The following is a 24,831-nucleotide window of genomic DNA, read 5'->3' as shown; positions in this document are numbered from 1 at the left end:
ATGCTGCTGCATGTCACATGGAATGCAAATGATAAAAGTGGTCAGTAAACCGGTGGAATGATCACCCGTAAACTAGATACTTAAAATGACCAGGAATTGATGGGGGACCCTCATAGTAGACACAATAACAGACAAGCGAAGATGCTTGAATATTCTTCCTATCCTACAAAGTGTGAACACAATGCCCAAATATATATATAAATACCTGATGCAACCATTGCAATCAGCCATAACAGACCATATATATATATATATGGTCTGTTATGGCTGAAATTATGTGCAAATTTTTGCAATGGTTGCATCAGGTATTTGATGTGTAATACAGGGAGTGTGGGTTTTAATTATTTTGGCTTGAGTTGTTAGACTTCTTTTGTGTGCTGTGTGGTTGTGAAGCTCAGTGCTGCCAGTACACTTAGACAGTTGGAAAATATGAAAGAGAGCGATGGAGACACAATCTCTATCACAAAAAAAAGAAGGTGAAGTCTGAACAACAAACAATCAACACTGAGTTTTATTCCTGAAACCTTGTGTTCACATCTCACCTCAAATATACTTCAGATCCTTTTGAAATTCAAATGTAGCTTATCTTTGAGGTAAGAGCTAAAAACATAAAAGCACAGACATTTCTCAGACCTCAGTGTATGGCACCTAATTTCCATTAATTGCATAAATTTCCATTTCGTAACACCGCCATCTATACATCTCTATGTCATTGTGCTCATCACTTGATTGGGAAGCCCTGGGTTGATAACCACTTTAGTCACACTGGTCTTTCGCATTTTTTGTGTATTTATTAATGGGAGAGTGGGTCTAACTGAGAGCAATGCCCATATTCACACACTTTAGTACATCCATAGTCTGAGCAGCCATACTGTAGCAAAAGGGGTTCATTAAGAGCCTTGATTAAGTTGGAATAATGAGGTGGGAGCTGCTTCGTCATTTCCCCCACTGAACAGACATCTTTCTTAACCAAGTGGCTAACCACTGCATCTAAACAAGGCATGGAATTTAATGTAATGAGCACTCTATATTTACAACTGTGTTGGTTGTGCCAAGAAAACAAACACACCAAATCTAGCATCCTTTTCAGGATTTATCATAATGGAAAGATTGCATAGTCCTCCAAAAAACTCAAAACAGCTCTTTGTTCATACATGTGATGTGTACGGCTTCACTGATAGCGACTGTTTGGTTTTGTCAAACCAGCGAACTCAATGATCCCAGAGATTGATTCAAAATGCCTCACAGTCCATGACCCTGGACAGTTTGGTTATAGAACTGTGTGGCTGACTGTAAAACTGAAACATTGCCAAGCAAGAAAACCTATAACACCCATGTTCCTAAGCTATAAACACTGTTCTTCTGTTTTCTTACCTAATTTAGCATTGTTGAACTTTAAAAATGCAACACTCAGATCCTATATTTATCACCAGGTTCACCATGTGCTCATTAAGCAGCACAAGCAGTCAATTTCATTAACTCAAGTCATCACAGCTGGAACCCAATTAACACATAATTCCCCAGGTGGGACATGTAATGTCCAAACTGTTTGTACACCAGTCACAAACTCCAAATAGATAGCCACAGACGGTGCATCCGCTTGTGTTCTTTTAACGGCTGCAAGATACTGACAAGACGAGAGGGAGCAGCTCAACCACAGCTGTCATGCCATATTTTCATTTGGAACAATGTCACTTTCTACCAAGTCACTCTATAGTTAGTGTTTCCTCATAATACATTTATTCTAAGTGTGTATTCTCCCTTCCTTAACCACACAGAGGTGTGTTTTCGGCATGGAAAGTTTGCAGCTACAACCCCAAAATCATTTATATATTTGTTTTACCCTACCTACTTTGGTTCTACCACTACTGACTTACTTGTAACAACCACACCTACACACGTTCATGTGTATGTGATGTACTTTAACTCCAACTTTATGGTCATCAGTGTTCTCGCTGGTCCTCTTAATTGTATAATGTAGCAGGGTTTCCAGACAGTATCAATTATGTTTTTAATCACTTAAACATTTGTTTCGCTGCTCTGTGCTGGTGCCTTAATACACACATGCACTTTACATACTTTAACAGGTCAAAACATGCCACTCATACACCATCTGTAACCGACCACTATTCCGTCATTTCATATTGGACAGAATCACAGGGATCAAACCAACAAAAAAACAACCCTGAAGAAATTAACTTCATGAATAATACACTGGAAAGAATCGGCAGTGTCCTTGTAGTGGGCCCTCCTACTCATTTTAAATACATACCCAGAGCATCATCAGTAGTCTGGCAGGGACACAACTGTTCACAGCAGCGTAGAGTTTCAAGTGTGCCTCTGTCAGAGCCAATCAGTCACCAAACCCACCATAACATATCCATCGATTATCTTGAGTTCAATCCCAAAGAAGCGTTGTCCCTTTTTCCCCTCGCCCTTAACTGAATTGTTGTTTCTATTCGTGAAATGTCGTATTTTGAGAAATACATTATGTTTTGACCCTTCAGGGCCAGATAAATTGATAGACCAATAATAACAGAGCTGAGATGTGTCTCCTATATTGTCAGGTGGAGCAAGCTGGCAGCTGCAGACTTTTGTTGGTCTGACTTGATGGGGCAGAGTTTACTGCATGTCGCAAAAGGCAGAGCTATAATAAATTAAAAAAAAGAGAATATTTACAATGACTAATTTGCAAAAAAAGTTGTTTTGTGGTCATAAATAAGACTTATAAATATTCATAGCAAAATGAGCTGCTTGGGATAACTGTAATATCTTTGGTTGACTCAGTTGTTTTAAGTGCTGTGGGTAGACAATAAAAACGAATGACTTTGTAATACAAGTACATAAAACAAAGTAATGTAAATTCTGCTTTTTGGCTGTCACAAAAATATCAGTACAAATCTAGAAATACACTTGTCCTAACCCAGCGATAAGGAGAGAACCTAACAGAGTCTTAGCATTCAACTTTACTCTGTTGGTTCACTCAGGAGGTTTTGACAATTGTATTCACAGTTGATAATCTGACATATTATCCCTGTTATCAACATTTATTGTTGCTTATTAGCATTGTGCTTTGTGCATTAGTGGAGTTACAACATAGGAAAGTGGGGACCTTTATGATGGGATGGGGACATTTGGGATGTTACATGCTGTCAACGTACCTGACTGATGAATAATGCATCATTTTCTGAAAAAAAATCCCTCTGTGTGAGACTTTTGTTGCAAAATTTTACATATGAAAGCATTTTAAGACAAAGTTTGAAAACAATGCACACAGCAGTAAACAACAGCACACAAAAACAACATATCAAGCCTGACAATGGTAGTTACAGAGGAAATTACTTTCAAACTCAGAATGAAAGAAACCCTGCAATTTTGAGAATGACATTTTTTCGCGCATATAACAACATATTACAACATACCAAGCACACAGAGAGCGATATGGTTTTCTTTCCCATATTCATGTCAAGCTTTTTTATATCAAGGAGCAGCTGTACCCAGCATTTGTCATTAAATAGGTTAAATAGTGCTAAAGCCCACCAGGTGACCTCTGTATTGTGAACAGTTGACCTGTCGTGGATATATTCCTTAAAAAAAAACCTGACCTCACTTTCTACCCCCAATCCCTCAGTCTCCCATCTAACTGCATCCATTTATTCCCAGGTGACCTCTACACTGATCTATGAAAGCAGGAGGCATTATCTGACCATCCTGGATTTCCTCAGCAGTGACAAGGCTTTTCCCTGCAGACCCACCAGCTCCCCGACCCCAACTGTTAAAAAACAGATAACAACCAAAGTCCATGTCTGATTTGGCTGCTTCTTTTGTCAATTAAAGTGACAAATTTCTTTCCAAAAATGAATATGCACAGTTTGCCCAAAATAAACAATGAACAAGCTATAATACCAGACTTCCATTTTGAAATAAGCATGTATCACATGTACAGCCAGCAAATTATGAAGTAATTTTTGCATTATTGGGACAAGTAAAAAAAAAATTACTAGGTCCCAAACACTCACTTATGCTGGAGGAGAATTGGCATCCCTTTATCCAGACATTTTGATTTTCCCCAAATTAAAAATAGTCAAAAAGGTCAAAATAATTATTATTCTGTATCCCAGATTAATTCTATTACAAAAGCAAATACAATTTTATGTGCTGTATTTTGCTCTTATCTGAAAACAGCAACAATCATGCCAATCATTTTTTAACAACAGTCAAATCTCAATTCCTTTTCAGTGGTTGATAAATTGACAAATCAAATCATTATGCAGTGGCAGTGCATTTACCAGTTTATTATTAAAACCTTGCCATAAACTGTACAGTTAATCTCACACAATTACTTGAATAGAATCACTGCAGGTCCACTTTGATATTATTGTCAAACTACTTCCAACACATTGAAACACATTTGGATGCACATGCACAAATGCATGCACATACATCACACATAAACAGAACATTTACATAAACAGGAGCACGCCATTATTGTAACTCCCTCCCTCTTTCTCTCTCTCTCTCTCTCTCTGCAATCCAAGACATGCCCCATTAGTGTTGGTCTTTTCCTCTCCTTTCTGTTTTCAGTTGTTGTTTGAAATATAACCATTATCAGTTAGTGTATCATGTTTAACAAGTGTTAAAAAGGATTTTCCAACAAATAGATTTCATGGATGTACAAGTAATCGTGATTTTAGAATGGAGTAGGCTAATTATTCCCCCTTTTCCTCACCACAAGTATTCATGTAATTAGGAATTCCTTTGTTTTAGCTGTAATCCTCTAAACCACCTGCAACATTAAATATTTTCCGACTCACTGTACATGCAAAAAGACAGCAAACCTCACAATGAAACCACTATCGATACAGTCGAAGTGTTTGATTCCGTCCTCTGATAGCCTTTTCCCTAATTAGTTTTCTATCTGCCAAAGTCATTTCAGTTGCCAGGTCGAAACCATTGGTGCACACAAAGTGAATAACTATCTTGTGAATTCCCTTTCTAAGAAAATAGCTCTTTCTGGTCACTGTAAGATTGAGGGACCAAGCCATCATGATTGCGTAACCATTTTCTACAGAATGTGTAGGTGGAAGCTGTCATGACTTTCACTGTGCTGAAAATAAACCTGCTCATTCAGAGTATAGCAATTACTGTGTCATTATTCCACTGTTGCAATTATGCCCCCCCCCCCCCCATCTTCCTGTATTTATTATTACAGAGGGTTTTCTTGTAATGTCCATAAACATGTATTCAGTTGGTTGTAATCACCCCGGGATATGGGGAAAAAATGGTGATCATTATAAGAAATTTGGAGATAATGGTTAACAAGAAATTTATTTCGTTGTTCTTTTGTTGCGTACAAAGAGAGTGCGCATCCATGAGTTATCAATCCCATCCACACAGGTACGAGGAAGATAGTTAACATTTTTAAACAGAAAAAGGAACAGCAGTTTAATTCCTGATGCTGAATTATGTGACTGGATTTATTAGAAAGTACATCTGGGACCACTCAGTCATTTATTTGATTGACATATGAAATATATACTGAGTCAGTTGAAAAGCCATTAAGTGCATTTTTAACACAGAGACGTTACTTCTCTCCATAATGATACCATCAGAAAGAGGTGATGGCAAATGACCATGTAAGAAATGTATAGTCAGTAATTCTCACCCATAAAGACACAGGTAAAGATTTTAGCCATTGCCTTCTCAATTCAAGGCATGAGGCTGAAAATTGTTGCACATCTACCGACAAGATAGAGAGGAGAGGGGGGTTGGTAACAAGCCTCCATCAACCTCATTAGGTTGTAGGGAAGCTCCAACCTAACAACCGATTTTGTCTCTTGTGAGCCTGTATGATTCGCATATGCGTGCCCCCGTGTGCACACACACACACACACACACACACACACACACACACACACACACACACACACACACGCACTCTTCTGGTTTCTTTTCCATTACAGACCATGAAGCATTTAAACACACATGGGGAAGGATGTACAAACAAACATAGGCACATTGTTTCCCCATACCACGTGTTTTCCACACACTTTGCAGCTTAACACTACCTCTCCGCAACAAATAATATATATTTATATATATGGTAAACCAGTATTATTATTCATTTTAATTCACAGTCTTTTGATACACCTTATATTCCTGTCTATCCCCATATGAACCCAGAATATTTGTTCTACTGGTCAATACCATTGTATGGATACTGCAAAGCTTTTTTTTCTCGAATGGATTTTCAATAGAATCAATATCACCTACATAAAACGCTGTGTTCTACCTCAAAAAACAAAATGTTAGAATGCAATGGTTGCACACACCAAGGAGAAACTAGAATTACCATGTTGCAGTTGTGTATCTCAACCAGTTGGAGGAGTCCATATTTGTCCAGACTCTTATAATTTACTGTAAATTGTGCAAACATAAAAGGAATTTCATAAAATTTAAGTAAAATGGGACTCATTATTTTTCAAAGTATACACATGAGATGACACTGAGGTGGAAATGAATAAAGCCCAAAAAGTGTTTTGGTGTGCCATTACACAACAAATTGAAGTTGACCCTTGAACTTTTGGATGTGTCATCACGTTATACTTTGATGAGATTAGACATTTGTTTAAAAGTTTGACATCATTAGGACAAGAATGTGTTTTGGGCAGTCACATTTAACTACCAAGACCAAACATTTGTACTAAATTTACAGGCAGTTTCTCTAGGTTTTACTGAGATATCGAGCTCAAGAGAATGGGACGGATGGATAAGCTGAGCTAAATATGAGACTGTTTAGTTAAAGGCAAAAATAAGTTAGCAAGGCTCAGGCTCTGTCTATGTGTTTGTTCAATTTGTGGAATGTTACCCTCCACAACTTTGGATGCTGTTTTAAACTATGTTTTTGGCTGTCACCCCACATCAATGCAGGGGACACATAGGGTCAAACCACCACCCATTTTACTATTCTGACCATACAGACCGGCTCATCGGCACACACAAATTTCCCCATTGTGGGAACAATAAAGTTCTATCTATCTATCTATCTATCTATCTATCTATCTATCTATCTATCTATCTGAAGCAATTACTTCAGTATGTTAAGAAGGTGCCAACCAGGTCAAGCCAAGCAGAAATTGTCAAAATAAAATGAATTTCAAAATAAAAAGCTCTCATTGATGATGGTGTGTTGGCTGTCCATATAGCGAGAGAGACAACCAGGCATACAAATGCACACACAGATACACACAAACAGAAACAGGAGCAGGTTGGTTGAATGTATGAGGTGGGGGTTGGGTGGCCAAAAACACACAAGCATGAGAAACAGAGAGAGTGCAGAGGAAGAGAGTTTGTGGACTGGCGCTGATAAATCAGGAGAAATACATTGCTATTGTGAACATCAAGGCTAGTGCTGGCATGTCCATCTCCTCCACTGCATCCTCATTGTCCTTCTGCAACACACTGTGACTACATCACATTTTAATTACATGTTGTAAATAGGCTCTTTGCCCTATGACTCCACAGTTTATGGGTGAAAATGTGGTATAATTCCAGTTCTTATGGGCAGATGTGGTCATGCAGGTCTTTAACCAAACTAAGAGAGAACCATTGTGACATGTGGCAACCAGATTTTGGATATTACAAAATGATCTTGATTCTGTGAAAAACTAAATCTTGTCATCAGTGAAAAGTGTCTGTATATCCATATTTTTTCATGGGCAAAAGCTGGAGCCTGTAGTAGCATGCTAGGAATAAACATGGTGTACTGTATATTTTCAGACTTTTCAGTTTTGAGAAATTGCCTCACAGCAGTCACGTGAAAAGTCAGTCAAGTCAATTTTATTTGTATAGCGCCAAATTACAACAGAAATTATCTTGTGACACCTGACAAGTTAAGTAGGTCTAGCACCACACTCTTCCAATTAACTCCAACTCAAACACAAATGAACACCCAAACAGTTCTCTATGAGCCAGCACAAAAGAGGGTCTTTTGTATTTAAGTTCAAGCTGACCTGTGATGCAGAGACCTCTCCTCAAATTATTATGTAATTGTTGCCTTGTAGAGGTCTGAACATACTCTGATGCATAAGTCACTGTTCTAAAATAAATGGTTTACAGGGTATTTTATGTAGGGAGTTTTGCTAAAATGTTTAAGAAATTGGTATTGAATTGGCCAGTTGTACTCATTTTGAAATGGAAACTATTATTGGGTCTCTTAGTTATTCTGGCGATTAATCGAGTAATTGCATAAGAAATATTGCACATTCTGCAATTTTTTCAATTAGGTTATTTTGCTTTATTTAAGACAGTGGTGCAGTGGTTAGCACTGTCGCCTCAAAGCAAGAAGGCTCCGGGTTTGAGGAGCGGGGTCTTTCTGTGTGGAGTTTGCATGTTCTCCTTGTACCTGTGTGGGTTCTCTCTGGGTACTCCGGCCTCCTCCCACAGTCCAAAGACGTGCATGAGGGTACGAGGCTGATTGGATACTTTAAATTGACCGTAAGCATACAGTAGTTGTGAGTGTGAATGGTTGTCTGTCTCTATGTGGTGGCCCTGCGATGAACTGGCAACCAGTCCAGGGTGAACCCCGCCTCTCGCCCAAAAGCTGTTGGGATAGGCTCCAGACCCCCGTGATCTTTAACAGGATAAGCAGAAGAAAATGGATGAATGGATGCTTTATTTAAGAGCAATGCTTCTATACAAAAGAGAAAATAGGACAAGTCTCTTAAATGAACAAGTATTAAATGCTAATGTAAAAGTACAAAGTACCTTGACTTTGACTGTACTTATACTGTACTTTTACTGTTTCTACTTAACTTTTTGCTGCAGTATAAACAGGGTCCTGCAGGGGACTGGTTCACCAACATAGCACCTTTTTCTCCTCTTATGGGGTTGCGTGTCTGTATTTAGTAATCAAGTACAACAAAAGCAATAAAAATGTTGATTTTTCCCAAAAAAGGAAACAATTACATACAAGATCTTTTAATTGTAATTAGGTATTTTTACATTGTGGTCTTAATGCTTTCACTTAAGTAAAGGATCCGAGTACTTTTTCCATCACAACTGGTCAGTGATCAGTGTTTCAGTGACTCTCTGTGACTTAGTGAACAGTGTTTTATTTATGATGGCCTGCCACATTACAACACCAGTACCACGACATGATTTTCTATTTTTGGAGATGCCCCCCTTTCTAGGGGTGGGTCTAGAAGCTAACGCTTTATTTGCACAACTCTCGCGAGACTGATTGTGATCATTGTTTCTGCTTAAATAATGAAACTTACACCATCTTTCGCTGTCTTGGGTTCCCTTCTAGACACGATCCTCTGTCTTTCTGTTACACTAATGACAGCTGACTGTCTGTGGACAGCATGATGTTACACTCTGCAGTGTTTCACACATGGACTTTATTTGTGCGGACACTCAGGGTTTGACATTTCTATCTTTTTAATCAGTCTGAGAAGACGACGGCATCTGTGATTGATTAGTGATCAGTCTGGCCTCCTCTCCTCCCTCACCTGTTCGCTCTGCTCTGAGAAGGTCAGACAGTTCCTGACAGAGAAAGACAGACTCTCCTGTTTAATATAAAGGCCTCCGTATATAGTTGTTAATCTTTTAAGTACACCTGCTTGGTGTCCATGTCATTCACCATCACGGTAGTTTTGACTGTTTAATAAACTCTGTCATTAACAGCAAGTCTCCTCCACATGCAGCTTTCTGCTGTAAAAACTGAATCACTGGTGAATTTATGGCCTACATGGAAAACAAAAATAAACGTGTTGGGTTTTGGGGTGATTTTATAAAACATCCTGCTGATGAAGAAAGCCAACAGATTAGACACAGACGGGGTGAGAGAAACACACTGACCTCCTCTATGTGTGAGTACTGCATGCACGTGCAACTACATTGACTCAGAGAGGAGAGACACTGCAGATGTGTGATAATTAATCATATCAAAACCTAAGCTTATCAATGCTCTGGTCTTGAATAATTAAGCTGTTTAATACCGAATTTCACTGCCCTACATGCAAAACAAAGTACACTTCAGATTTAAACAAGGCTTCCAAGGCAAACATTTTGCCTTGAGGAATTTTAGTAATCGAATTACTTGAGGAATCGTTTCAGCCCTTGGCAGAAGAGAAAGGTTCTAGTTTAACCTCAGTATTTTCCAGGTTTCCTTTTTCAGCCAAAAGGCAAACAAAGAAATGTCTCAGGCCAATATTGTTCTGATCCTGTCTCTTTTCAGGTTGGACCTTTTAAGTGGACTGGTGTCACTTTTTCTTTTAGCATTACTTCACCTTCTCATGGTTGTTTAATGGAGGACCCAGATGAAGCTAAGACATCAAATGTTGAGCTCATTGGATACAGATGGTCTGATCAGGCGAGCATCAAGGTACATCTAAACATTGAGATGATATTTCTGCAACAGTTTTATACTGCTTCGATTATGAGAACTGTATGTGATGCTCACAGCTTGATGAACTCCTTAAACCTCTACTAGCTTGCTTTGTTTCTTTGCTTTTTCATGCAGGGTGGTCAGTTTACACTCAGCTAATCTGAGTTTATCTGCAAATGGCAGAGGGTGGTGAATGATTAGAGAGCAGCCACAAATTCCTCACCAGAAAAAAAAAGCACAACAACCAACTACAAAAGCACAATCAGGGCAACCACAACTACTTTGATACAATGTTATTGTGATTTTTAATTTTTCTTGCAACCTCAAATTTAATATAAAAAAGAGCCCTGTTTTCACGTCAGTGTCATTATTCATTCCTTGTAATTTGCATGAAAATAGGAGTGATCAGTTTTTATGTTCCATTCTATAAGTAGAATCCCTGTGTTTATTGGACTCATATCTTTAACCAAATGGAAGGAAAGGACATTGATTATTTCAGTCCGGCTTTGGGAGCAGGATGGATACAGTGACATGCTGCTATGCATCACAGTTATGGATGCCTGAGTTGATGCTGGACAAGGACAGGGATTCAGTGAAGTGATGTTTATGTTATTCTTCACTGCCTTTATGTGTTAAATGAGGTGCAGTTTATGTTACTTTATCGGGTGGTTAAATACGTCAGTTGTGTCGCTCTGCGGAGGACTCCAGTGTACTTTTTTGCATTTCATTTGTTCCCGCTTCACATCTCTTGCCCTAAATCTGAAACACTGAAATCCATATGGATGAACAATGGATGGTGACCCATTTCAAGGAACTAGCTGTTCACCTTCTGTCTCATTTTCATTTCTCCCATCTGCTCTGTTGTATGTACCTCTACTCATAGCCACAACATTCTGGATCACCCCCCTAATGGCTGAATTCAACAAGAATTTGATTTTCATTGACAGTTTTTCACTCATCTTAAATGTGAATGTCACAGTTAATTCTATTTAATTTTAGAGGATCCAAAAGTATGACTGTGATGAGTACTTGACTAACAATGCAGCTACTTTTCATTGCTATTAAATCAGGAAGTCATTCGATTCAATGACACTGTAAAAAAAAAAAAAGATATAATATATCAACTTATTAAGTTTTAGACTTCAGTTTGGAGACTTTTGATGTTTTTTTTTGGACTATCATCAATATTTGTGTACACAGAAATGTACAGTAATTATGTGCTTAAACAAAGGGTTAATTAAGAGTAAAAACTGATCATTTCTGTATCATATAACACATACTCACCCAGTCACTCAAAACTGCTGAGGATCTTTTTGCACTTTATTGTAAAGCTGTGATCTTTGCAGACTGCTATTTTTCAGATATGAACAGATGACAATAATGCATCTTCGTATCTTTATGAAAGCTGAGACAAAAAGGTCATCCATACAGGAGGATCTATGCTTGCTTTCATCAGCAAACAAAACTCCCAGACCTCTTGAGAAAGATGTCAAAGAAACTGCCGCTGGAGTGCTGTTTAACAAAACCCCTGCTTTACTCAGCACATGACACAAGACATTGAAAAAAAATGTAGAAGTAAGGCGTTTCATGCCAAGCTTGAGTCTCACACTTCACTCCATTTCATTTCACATTCTAATTTTTAACCCAAGGTTGAGGTTCAGAGCAAAAACGAATGAATCTCACAGCGGTTCTGAGTGAGACATAATTATTTCTGATAACGTGTGTGTGTGTGTGTGTGTGTGTGTGTGTGTGTGTGCGTGCGTGTGTGTGTTTTGAACATTGCGTGCTGGTGTTGCAATGATCTTGAACCAGTGCTACTTGAAACACATGAATGGAACACACTTTCTCCTGGGAAACTGCTCTTTTTCTCTTCTGTTGCTAGTAATCCTTCTTCTTTTCCCTCTCTTTCTGTCATCCTGTCAATCGCTCCAATATCTATTACCCCCTTGGTCCAGGCTTTTTCATCTGAATGTTCAAAGAAACCCCCTGTGGGCCTGGAAGTAGTTGCGTGCCATTTACCTCTGATATTTTATCATGAGCCAAAGGCAAGTAGAACACTCCCCGTTCAGTGACATTCATACACAGACACATCTATGTGTCGTGCACGTGCATTCTTCATACACACACATATGGCTGTATTCGTGTATTGGGGGTGGTTATCCTCCGGTGTAGCCTAACTGAAGCTAACACACTTTCACACCTCTCAGGGGATTATTGTGTGAGCGTCGAGCTCCATGGTGGATCAAGGAGATAGAGAGTCATGGAAAGGTTTGCTGTCCTTTCAATGCACCTTCAGTTCTGACTTTTCATGCTTTAAAAGATTAAAACCAGTGGCTTGGCTTTTAAATTAAATGTGATCTTGCATTTCAAACCAGCAGAGCATTTAGGTGCGTAGCGGTTACTTTGGTTGGATTTTATGCAGCAAAGTAGTCCCTTTAGCAAATTTAGGAGGTATTTGTATGTGCTCTAAATATACATACAAAATTGTGAAGGTGTTAGCAAAATTCAAGTGCAGTGTAAGGGCAAAGAATAGACTGATATATTTTGCGTGTGTGTGTGTGTGTGTGTTTGCACCATGTAGGAAATCATAAAAAACAGTAAGTGTGCTAGTTTATAATGAGTGCTAAAACGTTTATATTCAGTGAAACAGGACAGCAAAGAGCCTTCTGAATGAAACTAAACCCTAGAGGTTACACATAATGCACCAGTCTGTTTACAATACAACATGCAATCAATACGTAACATGGACACATTACTATTAATGTACAGACAGGCCAGGAAGCTGACATAACTTTGTCAGCACATAACTGTAACCTGGAGCATAACCAGATCATGATGGATCTCCTATTGGTTTGTGGACCTAATTGGCTCCTCCATCCTCTCAGTGATGGTGCGGGTCCCTAGACTGCTGACGTATTTGACATGCTAGGGAATGGGCTTCTGGAGGAGAGAATGTAGGCCATTCAGTGGGAGGAATCCACAGAGATCCAATGCAATTAAAAGATTTGGCTGTCAAAAGACAATAGAGCTGCCTGAGCAACATGACCACCACATATCCTACCTTCATACTGCTATTACAACAGGATACTGTCACCAACCAAATATAAGAATTCCGCTGCTGGTTACTCTAGGTTATGTTTACACTATTTCATTTCGAAGACATTTTGAACATCCGCTTAGTCTTTGCCATTGCAGAAAAGGTAAACTATTTATATTTCATCTTAGCTCACTTGCGTCCAAGACACAACCGCATGCAAAGGTCATTGAAGCCACCGTATCCATTCCCTTCCCTTTTTGATCATCTTGTTACAGAAAACGTTCACTCAAAGCTTATTTTTATTCTGTTTACACTGACCCAGCCACAGAATACATTCATAACTTTCTGCATTCATGGCCTAATATGAGAGCCTCAATGCATCTTGATAGGGAGAAATATTAGGTTATCTGAATGTTCTGACACAATCTTGTAAGCATCAAAATGCACACAATGGTTAAGACAAATTCAATGATAAACATGAAGTTTCAAGTAGAGTTGAGACATTTCCTGAGTGTGTGACAGCCCACTGCTGCCTCCTTTTGAGAACCTTGAGTATCATGCAGTATTTTGGTTAAAAAAAAAAAAAGATAGATCTAGAATTTAGTTTTTCGGGTTTCTTTTCATACTTAGATCCTTACAATTAAGGTTATGTCATATTTATCTGAAAATGCTTTTTGAAGGGTCTATGATCGGAAGTTGTGATTTCAAGCATTCAAAGACTGCACAAAGAAACATTTCTCTTTTGGTTTTTTACTGGATTTAAAAGGCAGAAGCTTCAATACAGTGGTGAATTGTACAGCAGCTTGAGAACCGTCTTGGGAACAGATTGTTAAATGTAAATGTCAGTATTGACTGACCAGTTGCAGCCTTAGTGATAATACTGTGCAATATCCACTTAGAGATACGTAGTGCGCCACCCTCGTGTAAATATTTGTATGCAGACCAAATCCTTTCTTTCTAAGATAAGCAGATCTCCCTGCTTTGGAATGTGTGCTCTTGTTTCTATTATTGTCGTTGTGTGCTAATTTAATTCATGCTGAGACAGGTATGCATTTCAAAAAAAGGAAAAACAAAAACCAGGAGATTTTATTGAATGGAGATGAGCCTGACAGAAGCTGTGCCAGGCAGCACTGGCAAAGCTGTTTTCCAGAGAATGAGGTGTGACACATCTGAGACAGTGTGGAAGCCATATGGATGAACAAAGCGTCCGAAGGCTGTCGCTAGCTTGACAGTAAGTGGACAGAAGAACCTGTCCTGGCTGATATACTGTATTGGTATTTAACTCAAGATGCTTTCACTTGGGATTAACTGGTCACGTTCTCTGTGAGGAAAGCATTCAAATTGGAGTTGACATAAACAATTTTCCTTGTCAGATAAAGCCTGGCAGTGTCGCCTTTATAATGACAGCACTGATTTGGTAACCAGGTGTCACGATCAAGATGAAGCCGACACAAATATGGACTTACAGTGGCCCTGGTGACCAGATGTCAAAGCAGTTGTTTTTTTTTTGTTTAGATTAAATATGTTCAAAATTATTTTTCCTCTTTTCACCTCAGTGACTCATTAAAGCTAGAAACCAATTAACTTTGAAAAACAAGATTGAACCATCTCATTAAAAAGAAATCATCACACTGCAACAGAGGTTAAATGCCACCAAGCATAAAAGGCTGGCAAACTTTCAAATGAACAGCGCAGATAGCTTAAACTGGATTATCAAGGGAGGGCTGGGGACGAAGGACCCGTCTTTACACCTGATTCAATTGACTGGCTGACTTGTTCAAGGTGTTCATGGAGCATCGAGGACGGGGGGAGGCTGTACAGCGACGACAGCAGCCACCTGCACTACCAGGTCGCGCCGCCTCAATCGGTACACACAAACGCTCCTGATTACTAACTGGACGGCACAAACAGATCTGAAACCAGAGAACGACAGCTTGACATATTCAGGTACTCTCAACAGATTAACGTTACATCTCGAGCACTTTTTCAGTGTTACATTTGAGAGCGAAAATATTTGCTTTCAGTAGTGGATACAACTGATAAACAAGTAAAACCCTGCCGATAATACATTTATGTATGTCTCACACTTGCACTGTTAGTTCATGAATACTCCACGATTCAGTTTTTATACCAAGTGTCCACACAACAGCAGCAATTTAAAAAAGAAAGTTAATACTCAAAACAAATAGCCAATGTATTCCTATAACTACATATCCACAGGAGACATTTTTTAACGTCTGGAGCAATAGATTGCCGTTTTTTTTTTTTAGCCAAGTTTGGCACATAAGAGAAAAAAAAAATCAGTCTTACCTTCACGCCATAGGCTTCACCGTTTTGTTTTTTTTGTTTTTTTTGTTGTTGTTTTTACAGGCAGCAGCTATTAATTCCAAGAGCATCCACAGTTAGCTCCCACTATATTCTTCATTTGCTTTGGGCATGGTTTTTTTTTTTACTCTCTTCAAATTACCGAGTGGTTGCATCTGCTCGAGGCATGATTAAGGGAAACCACGCGAGCGAGAGCCACAATTTTGCAAATAAAATAAAATCACATTAAAGAAAAAAAAAGCATTAATATGTCGGTTGTTCTCTTGTTAAGTCTTCTGGGGAGGACTTTAGTCAGTTTTGGTCTTCAGCGAGGTGAAGTAGGAGTTAAAGATGTTCGTCTGGTATCTAGGGTCCTTACGCACGAAGTTACCATCGGCACTGTCGGAGGCAAGGGACGCCGAGACTGTGAAGAACTGTGAAAAAATTGAGGCGGGGTTACATCTGTTTAAATCCTGGCAGAGACGTATGTGTCCCTTAGGTAAGTCTGCACGGATGAAACCTCACATCGCCGACCTTTACTTAGCATATTTTATCCTGCACGTTCCTTTTGCGCCGTAGGCTGCACTTTTCATTAGGCTGAAATGAATAAGAATGAAAGTAAAACATATTTCGGCGGAACACTGCTGAAGCTTAATGTAGAGGACTTGAGAGCTATGGCTTACCGGGAATTTCAACAAATGTTAATGTAACATATTTGTCACGTGTTTACAACAAACATATATGTCAGTATGAAATGTAATTCACGAAGATCTAATGTGGAGAGCTGCAATTGAAGTCACATTAACGCCCCGTCAAATAGGCTAATGAGCATCACTGTAACCACGATGTTCTCCAGGAGGATGCAGAAGCAACACGAGCAAAAACAACATCATCAACAACACTCAATAACATTCAATGACACGATGAATTCAATGAAACTTAAAAAATCATTTGAACTACGTCAAAAACCTCATATAAAGCGCAATTTCTAGGGCAGTTTTCACCCTAAATCAATTTCAAGTCATTTTTAAAGACAATTTTAGACTGACAAATGGGGGGGGGGGGGGGGAATGCTCTTTTCTTGTTGTGGTATCGATTTGTAGAAACATGACGTATTGAATGTCCTCTTAAAAGAAAATGGCACGATTACGAGGATCTAGTCTATTATTGTTTTTGATTTTGCGCTTTTTTTCCCCTCAAAACTCAAGCTGGTCCAAACGCCAACAAAGAGGGTGGCGGTAATGCACCTTTAACGCTATTTGCCACCCATCATTGAATCCAAGAAGAAGACGGAGAAGCGAAGAAGAGGGGTCTCTAACAGACGGAGAGGAAGAAGCAAAAACAAAAAGTCGTCATAGTGTCAAGGTAACATGGATGCTAACTACAGAACAACACCGGATGGAGTCAGATAGTGTAACCATCCCCTCTATCTATATATAGATGTATTTACTTAGAAAGAGCCTTGGCCGCTGCTGTTCATTAGCACGGTGCGTCAACGCAGCCGCCATATTGGAACAGTGTAATCGCGCCTCAGTATTGCATATTTGTCAATCGAGGCTAAAGTGTTCACGTATCATCTTGCTCACTGAATTTTGAAGAGTTAGGTTCGTTGCAAGTTCTAGACAAGCAGAAAAAAAAACATAGTCAAATTCAAAATTAAGGTTTGATAGAAAATACGTCATCTTAAAAAGAGAAACATCTAATTCAAATCAAGTACGCCTTACGAAATTAATCTCTAAGGATAATATATTTTTGGATCTGCAAATCAATTGTACACACTATTATGTGAATAAAATGAAGTACATTATATCAGGAGTGATTCACAATGCATATTCTAATTAAAGATAAAATGAAAAGGAACAAATCAGGCTACTGTGGGTTGCATGATTATAAAAAAAATTAACAGTGAAAGATAATGGACAAATATAAATTCAGCATTAAACTGGTATTACTTCAATAAACATCTTTCAATCAACATAAATGAGCATTGTATAAGTTTAGGGATCCCAATTAGATGCATCGTAAGGGCATCTCTAAGGATAATATATTTTTGGATCTGCAAATCAATTGTACACACTATTATGTGAATAAAATGAAGTACATTATATCAGGAGTGATTCACAATGCATATTCTAATTAAAGATAAAATGAAAAGGAACAAATCAGGCTACTGTGGGTTGCATGATTATAAAAAAAATTAACAGTGAAAGATAATGGACAAATATAAATTCAGCATTAAACTGGTATTACTTCAATAAACATCTTTCAATCAACATAAATGAGCATTGTATAAGTTTAGGGATCCCAATTAGATGCATCGTAAGGGCAACAATTCTTCCGGTGGTCAAAAAACGTATGTGTTCATATACAATATATTTATTAGATTGCATATGATAAAGACACATTGGTAACTTAATTTAGGTAAATGTGCTATCAGGACCCTTGATTGGGAGATTCCCTTCCACGTGTTCCCATGAACATGCCTGACACACAGGAATGAAGCAACCATCCTTCTTTATTGCTGATTTAATTAAATTTTATTCTTTTTTGTTCCTTAGAAATATGTCCATGTATGCAGTAACACTGCAGCAAATACTGTTGGACATAAACAGCAAAACCACATTCTGCAGTTCTAAGTTCTCCATAGGAAAATACTTTTTAACTTTTAGATTATTTTTTTAGACCGGTGAGTAAAAACATGTTTCTTCATTTCAATTCCATTTGACTGTTAAAGATGAATCCAGTGTCGATTTATTTTTAATTCATAAGAAAAACTTAAACTAAATAATGCATGCATTTTTTTATGCTGTTCTAACAAACTAGTTGAACCCAGCTTTTGACGAAGGGTCAGATATGTATTATGATCTCCGTTTCTCGCTGCAATCATGTTGATTGATTATTTTGGTGAACAGCTGGGTTGTTTGTCACATTCAGTGATGCTGCGGCAAGGGATTGTGGGACAGTATTATCTCTCATCCTTTCAAAAAGGATGGTCCAGTATATCCTATGCTAGAGGAGCTAACATAAGAAGCTCTGGACCTCCTTTTCTAGGCGTTTTAGAGAAAAGTCCTTATCATGACAGCCATGATGACACTTCCTGGTCATATCACTCAGTCAGGATCCTTTCTGAACAATAGAGACTATTCAAATGCACTGTCTTTCTGGGAATGGAGCCAGCAGTCTGCATACTTGCTCCTTATCAACCTATTTATCAGTTTGTAGCTGTACTTGATGAGTTATTAACTTCTGCATGGTTCTGGTTCCCCAGTGCTAGAGAAATATCGTAAAAACAACTTCTCAACTCTGAAATATTATTCCCAGTTGTTTGTTTGTTGTTGTTCCCAGTTTTTTGTTTGCATTGCACAAAGTGGCATTTTGCATTTATCTGCATGATATCAGTCAGAAGCGACTTCTGCTCCACCCAAGTGCAAGGCAAATAAAAATATATCCTCTCTTCCCTCTGTTGCATAAGATAGCCGAGAGCCCAGAGGCCTGCTCACCTGGTTCAAAGCCACAGTAAGCAGCACCTTTTAGGTTTTCCTTTGTCATGACTAATTGTTCAGCCACTGTATAACAAATGCAGCCATCTAATGTTAAGCTACATTTGAAGTGAATTATTTTGTGTTCACTCGTGGTCGACCAATAAGGGTTTTTCCATGGCCATTGCCGATATCACGTTGTTGACAAAATACAACAGTTTAATGATAATAAAAAATGACAAACAAAACCACAAACCTAAATGAACATTTACTGAATAAATATTCATACAGTTAATAACTTAATTGTAAAAAATAATATTTTGTATTTATAGTATCTTATTTAGCTGCTGCGATAGGCTCCAGCCCCCTCGCAACCCTTCACAGGATAAGTGGAAGAAAATGGATGGATGGATGGATGGATGGATGGATGGATGGATGGACGGATGGATGGATGGATGGATGGATGGATGGATGGACGGATGGATGGATGTTATTTGACACATTAGTGCACTAATTAGCACCTGGCCAGCATGCATTAAGTAGTTGCACTCTCTACATTCTAATATTTTAGATTAAAAAAAAAATCCCACAAGTAATGAAAGAACTAAACTCCATTTTAAAAAAAAAAAGATAAGCTGCACTTAGCAGCAGTTAGCATTTCCCTGTACCAACATAAATTTAAAAAAACTTGCACAGATAAGAAATAAATTATTTCAAGCTACCTGTTACTAGGGCTGAAACCATTCCTTGAATAACTCAAGTAATTCGATTACTAACATTCCTTGAGTCAAAATGTTTGCCTGGAAGCCTTGTTTAAATCTGATGTGTACTTTGTTTGGCTTGTGGGGTGGGAACTAAAATTCAGTATTAAACAGCTTAATTATTCAAGACCAGGGCATTGATAAGCTTAAGTTTTAATATAATTTATTATCACATCTGCAGTGTCTCTCCTCTCTGAGTCAATGTAGTTCTTACATGCACGTGCATGCAGTACACACAGGAGCATGCAGGAGGTCAGTGTGTTTCTCTCACCCCGTCTGTGTCTGATCTGTTGGCTTTCTTCATCAGCAGGATGTTTTATAAAGTCACCCCAAAACCCAACACGTTTATTTTTGTTTTCCATGTAGGCTATAAATTCACCAGTGATTCAGTTTTCACAGCAGAAAGCTGCATGTGGAGGAGACTTGCTGTTAATGACAGAGTTTATTAAACAGTCAAAACTACCGTGATGGTGAATGACATGGACACCAAGCAGGTGTACTTAAAAGATTAACAACTATATACGGAGGCCTTTATATTAAACAGGAGAGTCTGTCTTTCTCTGTCAGGAACTGTCTGACCTTCTCAGAGCAGAGCGAACAGGTGAGGGAGGAGAGGAGGCCAGACTGATCACTAATCAATCACAGATGCCATCGTCTTCTCAGACTGATTAAAAAGATAGAAATGTCAAACCCTGAGTGTCCACACAAATAAAGTCCATGTGTGAAACACTGCAGAGTGTAACATCATGCTGTCCACAGACAGTCAGCTGTCATTAGTGTAACAGAAAGACAGAGGATCGTGTCTAGAAGGGAACCCAAGACAGCGAAAGATGGTGTAAGTTTCATTATTTAAGCAGAAACAATGATCACAATCAGTCTCGCGAGAGTTGTGCAAATAAAGCGTTAGCTTCTAGACCCACCCCTAGAAAGGGGGGCATCTCCAAAAATAGAAAATCATGTCGTGGTACTGGTGTTGTAATGTGGCAGGCCATCATAAATAAAACACTGTTCACTAAGTCACAGAGAGTCACTGAAACACTGATCACTGACCAGTTGTGATGGAAAAAGTACTCGGATCCTTTACTTAAGTGAAAGCATTAAGACCACAATGTAAAAATACCTAATTACAATTAAAAGATCTTGTATGTAATTGTTTCCTTTTTTGGGAAAAATCAACATTTTTATTGCTTTTGTTGTACTTGATTACTAAATACAGACACGCAACCCCATAAGAGGAGAAAAAGGTGCTATGTTGGTGAACCAGTCCCCTGCAGGACCCTGTTTATACTGCAGCAAAAAGTTAAGTAGAAACAGTAAAAGTACAGTATAAGTACAGTCAAAGTCAAGGTACTTTGTACTTTTACATTAGCATTTCATACTTGTCAATTTAAGAGACTTATCTTATTTTCTCTTTTGTATTGTAGCATTACTCTTAAATAATGCAAAGTAATGTAATTGAAAAAATTGCAGAATGAGCAATACTCCTTGTCGATTACTCAATTAATTGCCAGAACAATCAATAGATTACTCAGTGACTAAAAGAATCAGTAGCTGCATCCCTACCTCTTATTGCTCGATAAAGCCATTTCATTTGACTGTCATTTTCTCAGTATATTTGAAGGAGGAAGAATCAATTCTGAAATGCCAGTTTAACTTTCTATATTAGCGCAGACATAAATGTGTGCATAGCGAGAAAAAGAAAAAGTGAAAGTGCAGAACCATTATGTTAATTAGAACCCCAAAGTTAATTTCCAAAAACAGTGTTGGCAGTATTCGTGTCTCTATCCACGCTTGAACGAAAAAAAACACTGTATACACCGCAAGGTGGAAAAAGCCTCACACAACAGCAGAGGAGCTAATACTCCCGGCAGCAGTGGACATGGTCACAGTCAAACTTAGTGAGAAAAGTGCTGAGACACTGAATATGAGACATGTGTTTGACTTTCATCCCCTCTGATAAGCTAAAATATAAGCAATATTGTTGCAAATGTTGCCCCCCCCAAAAATAAATAAATAAATCCGAATGTGAAAAAGTCATATACCTTTTTGAAAATGAATAAGCTAATGAAGCTGACAAGTGACCAATGTGTGCAGTTGAAAAAAGTTTTGAATATTAATGTGTTAAGTCTATAAAATGCACTTCCAGTGAATCATTTGCACTTTTTTCTCTGTTTTGAGATTCGCACAGACTGAGCAGTGTTGTTTAAATGTTAAAAACTGAGTTGATAAACTGAACTTGGGAATTGTTTTAAGTTGTTCCAGGTGTTATCTCAGCTCAGTTTATTAATCTGTTTTGAAAATCAGGTGGTTGTATCAGCTTCTCAAAAATATTTCAATTCAGGGGGGACGTGAAAAAAAATTCTGTCCCCTAGAGGGGGCATTACAAAATAATTGAAAATCGCTGGTGTAAGAGCTTTGAATTAAACCTGTACTGGGACCCCCGCATGCATTAGTTGGCTGATATTTACCGTTGACAAATCAGTGTGTAGGATGACGGATGAACGCAGTGGTTAAGACTTTGGAATCAAACTTCTATGCATACAATTTCTGCAGTTTATTATACACAGTATACATCTATACAGCTCTATGTGTGTTATATATATTTATAACTATATAAACTTTGTCATTTTACATAAAAGAGCACTTTTACTTTTGATATTTACATTGCTTTTGAGATTTAAATCGCTTTTACTCAACATATAAAGAATATCAACTGATATATTAATGATATCTTGTTTTGTTTTTTTGTTTTGTTTTGCTTTTTTGTTTCTGTTTTCAAATTATTGGCATTGGACCAGAAAGTCCAGTGTCGATTGTCCTCTCACTGGTACTTTACTTAGTGAATTCAGATTTTTGTGGACTGTATATTCTACATTATTTGGCTAGATATTTTTAGGAATCTGCATCCAGCATTAAACATTCATTTTTGCCAACAGTAACAGTCAAGTGACCCCTGAGGCAAAAGGAATGGCACCTTTAGCCGGAGCTGAGTTTATCAAGACACCAGTGCAGCTCTATCGATATCTCCTCAGATGTTGCAAACTGTTGCCCACTGCAGCAATGCAAAAGCACTATCGGCATGCTATAAGACAGGTGAGGATAAATCACTACACACCATCAAAATTTCTTTTTTTTTTCCTTCTTCTTTCTATGAGTTGCCCAACAGATGTGAGATGGTTCACAGAACAAAGGAGAAATACATTGTTGCTGCTAATTATTGACATATCCAGGCCTGTGGGATGATTTTAGTGAAACAAATCTATGTATATATAACTATGTCTCTTCACCTGGAGCCTCTGCAGGGAAACTTGAGACCTATTCACTAATAATCACTATGTTGATATCTGACATAAACGGATGCACAGTGACAACAGTAATCCACACATCATTACCAATTAGTAAAGCAGCTGGCCTCAAATCATTGAAGGAGACAGTAAAGAATTCAGTTGGAAAGTTTGCAGTGTTTAACATCATGTCAAAACTAATACTACCCCATGTGATCATTTTTGGATAAATCCCTCTTTTAGTGAATTAGTTTCACAATGCAGGAAGCTCCTCAGCAAATGACTTTCAGCTTTGACCAAGAAAGGACTTGTGTCTTTCATTTTCTACAGGCAAAGCAAAAATTAAATGTCGCTTGTCCCAACTCTGAAAGCCAAACTCATTTCTGCAGCCGTCACTTCCTGTTGAGTTAAGCAGATTTACAGACTGCGCCACACACCACATTGTGGGGGATTTATCCTAAAATTAGCTTATTTGTTTAAGCTTATTTTCTTGTTTTGCATTGAACAAGTGATATTTACTTGGCTTTATTCATTGTCACTTAATTTTTAATTGCTTTGGCAATGTTACCCATGCTAATAAAGCTTCTTGTAATTGAATACCTATTTGAAATCAGCAGAGCTCACATCTTCGGCGAAGAGTTACTTGGTTTGCTTCATCGCCAGTGAAAAAATTGATTCGAAAAAATTGGACAACAAATCAGAGTATTATTCAGCGAGTCATCTGGAAATTTACTTGCATGTCTCTGCAGTGAGAGATCATCTTTGTTGAGCGAGTCTGGTGATGCAGTATGATCATTCAACCCTGTGTTTTTGCTTTTCTGTACGGTTGCATCGCAGTTTCTTCTGTTGGGTGCTTCACCATTTTTAAAAAATCTAAATAAATAAACTCCAAATTAACCTGCTGTATTTTTTTCCCCAGAGTTACAACAGTCACTCAGATGAGGACAACCCAGAGAGGATACAAATCATCATCCAAAGAGCTATTGCAGATGCTGACTGGACTCTTGATAAAGTGAGGTCGAAAGCCTTTTTAAATTTCAAGATTTTCTGTACACGGCAAATCTATACAATGCCATGTTTGTTTCTTCTTGATTTACAGTATAGCAAGAAGAAGTGAGGTCCAAAAGCCACAAGGGTATCCAGCAGTGCTGCAGTGCCCTGAAGCAAGCTGTTGTCATCCACGCACAGTTTCCTATGTCTGTCATGGTCATTTGCTGCTGATCACCTTTCAGTGCAGTATTAGAATTGTACATTACTACGATAATATGATTATGCACTGTATATGTTTTTTTCCCCCAATAAATTTTCTAGAACTATACTGTTGATCTTTGTTTAGTTGCCCTACTGTACGTTACAGAGTTACATGTAATTTGTTGACATTAATGATGGGACTTTTAGGTATTAGATAGATAAGCCGGGGACGATTTCCTATTTTGCCATCTGTGTGGCTCAGGTCTGATAAGCTGCATCCCTGTTATGTCCTTCATCAAGAGACTTTCCACTGAATTGAATGGAAGTAGACATTCCTTAGTTTTTGAGCTTGAAGCTATGGGCGGCAACAGAGAACAGTATTCCT

The 24,831-nt window shown here is 38.2% G+C and overlaps 2 protein-coding genes across 3 annotated transcripts in view; one reads left to right on the top strand and one right to left on the bottom strand.

Moving 5' to 3' along the window:
- LOC147254545 (D(2)-like dopamine receptor) overlaps positions 1-16,238 on the bottom strand; it is a 46,340-nt gene extending 30,102 nt beyond the window's left edge. Inside the window, exon 1 of the mRNA XM_086216195.1 lies at positions 15,738-16,238. The gene's annotated coding sequence lies outside the window, so the exon portion shown is untranslated. The remainder of the gene's footprint in view (positions 1-15,737) is intronic.
- lyrm9 (LYR motif containing 9) lies at positions 16,074-24,571 on the top strand. 2 transcript variants are annotated; one of them, XM_086216199.1, is made up of 6 exons: positions 16,074-16,230; positions 16,940-17,096; positions 19,204-19,247; positions 22,908-23,064; positions 24,175-24,267; positions 24,355-24,571. In XM_086216199.1, exons 4-6 carry the CDS (start codon positions 22,939-22,941, stop codon positions 24,370-24,372), a joined length of 237 nt encoding a protein of 78 aa, XP_086072325.1. In that variant the 5' UTR covers positions 16,074-16,230; positions 16,940-17,096; positions 19,204-19,247; positions 22,908-22,938; the 3' UTR covers positions 24,373-24,571. The 2 variants fall into 2 exon arrangements, with proteins under 2 accessions (XP_086072325.1, XP_086072324.1); XM_086216198.1 differs by lacking the exon at positions 19,204-19,247 and having other exon boundaries at positions 16,095-16,230.
- Positions 24,572-24,831: the final 260 nt, after the last annotated feature.

The sequence above is a fragment of the Aulostomus chinensis genome, chromosome 10 (genome assembly GCF_037954235.1).
Source record: "Aulostomus chinensis isolate RoL2024-O1b breed Wild chromosome 10, RoL_Achi_v1.0, whole genome shotgun sequence".
NCBI lineage: Eukaryota > Metazoa > Chordata > Actinopteri > Syngnathiformes > Aulostomidae > Aulostomus > Aulostomus chinensis.
This window is presented reverse-complemented; position numbering and strand designations above follow the sequence as displayed.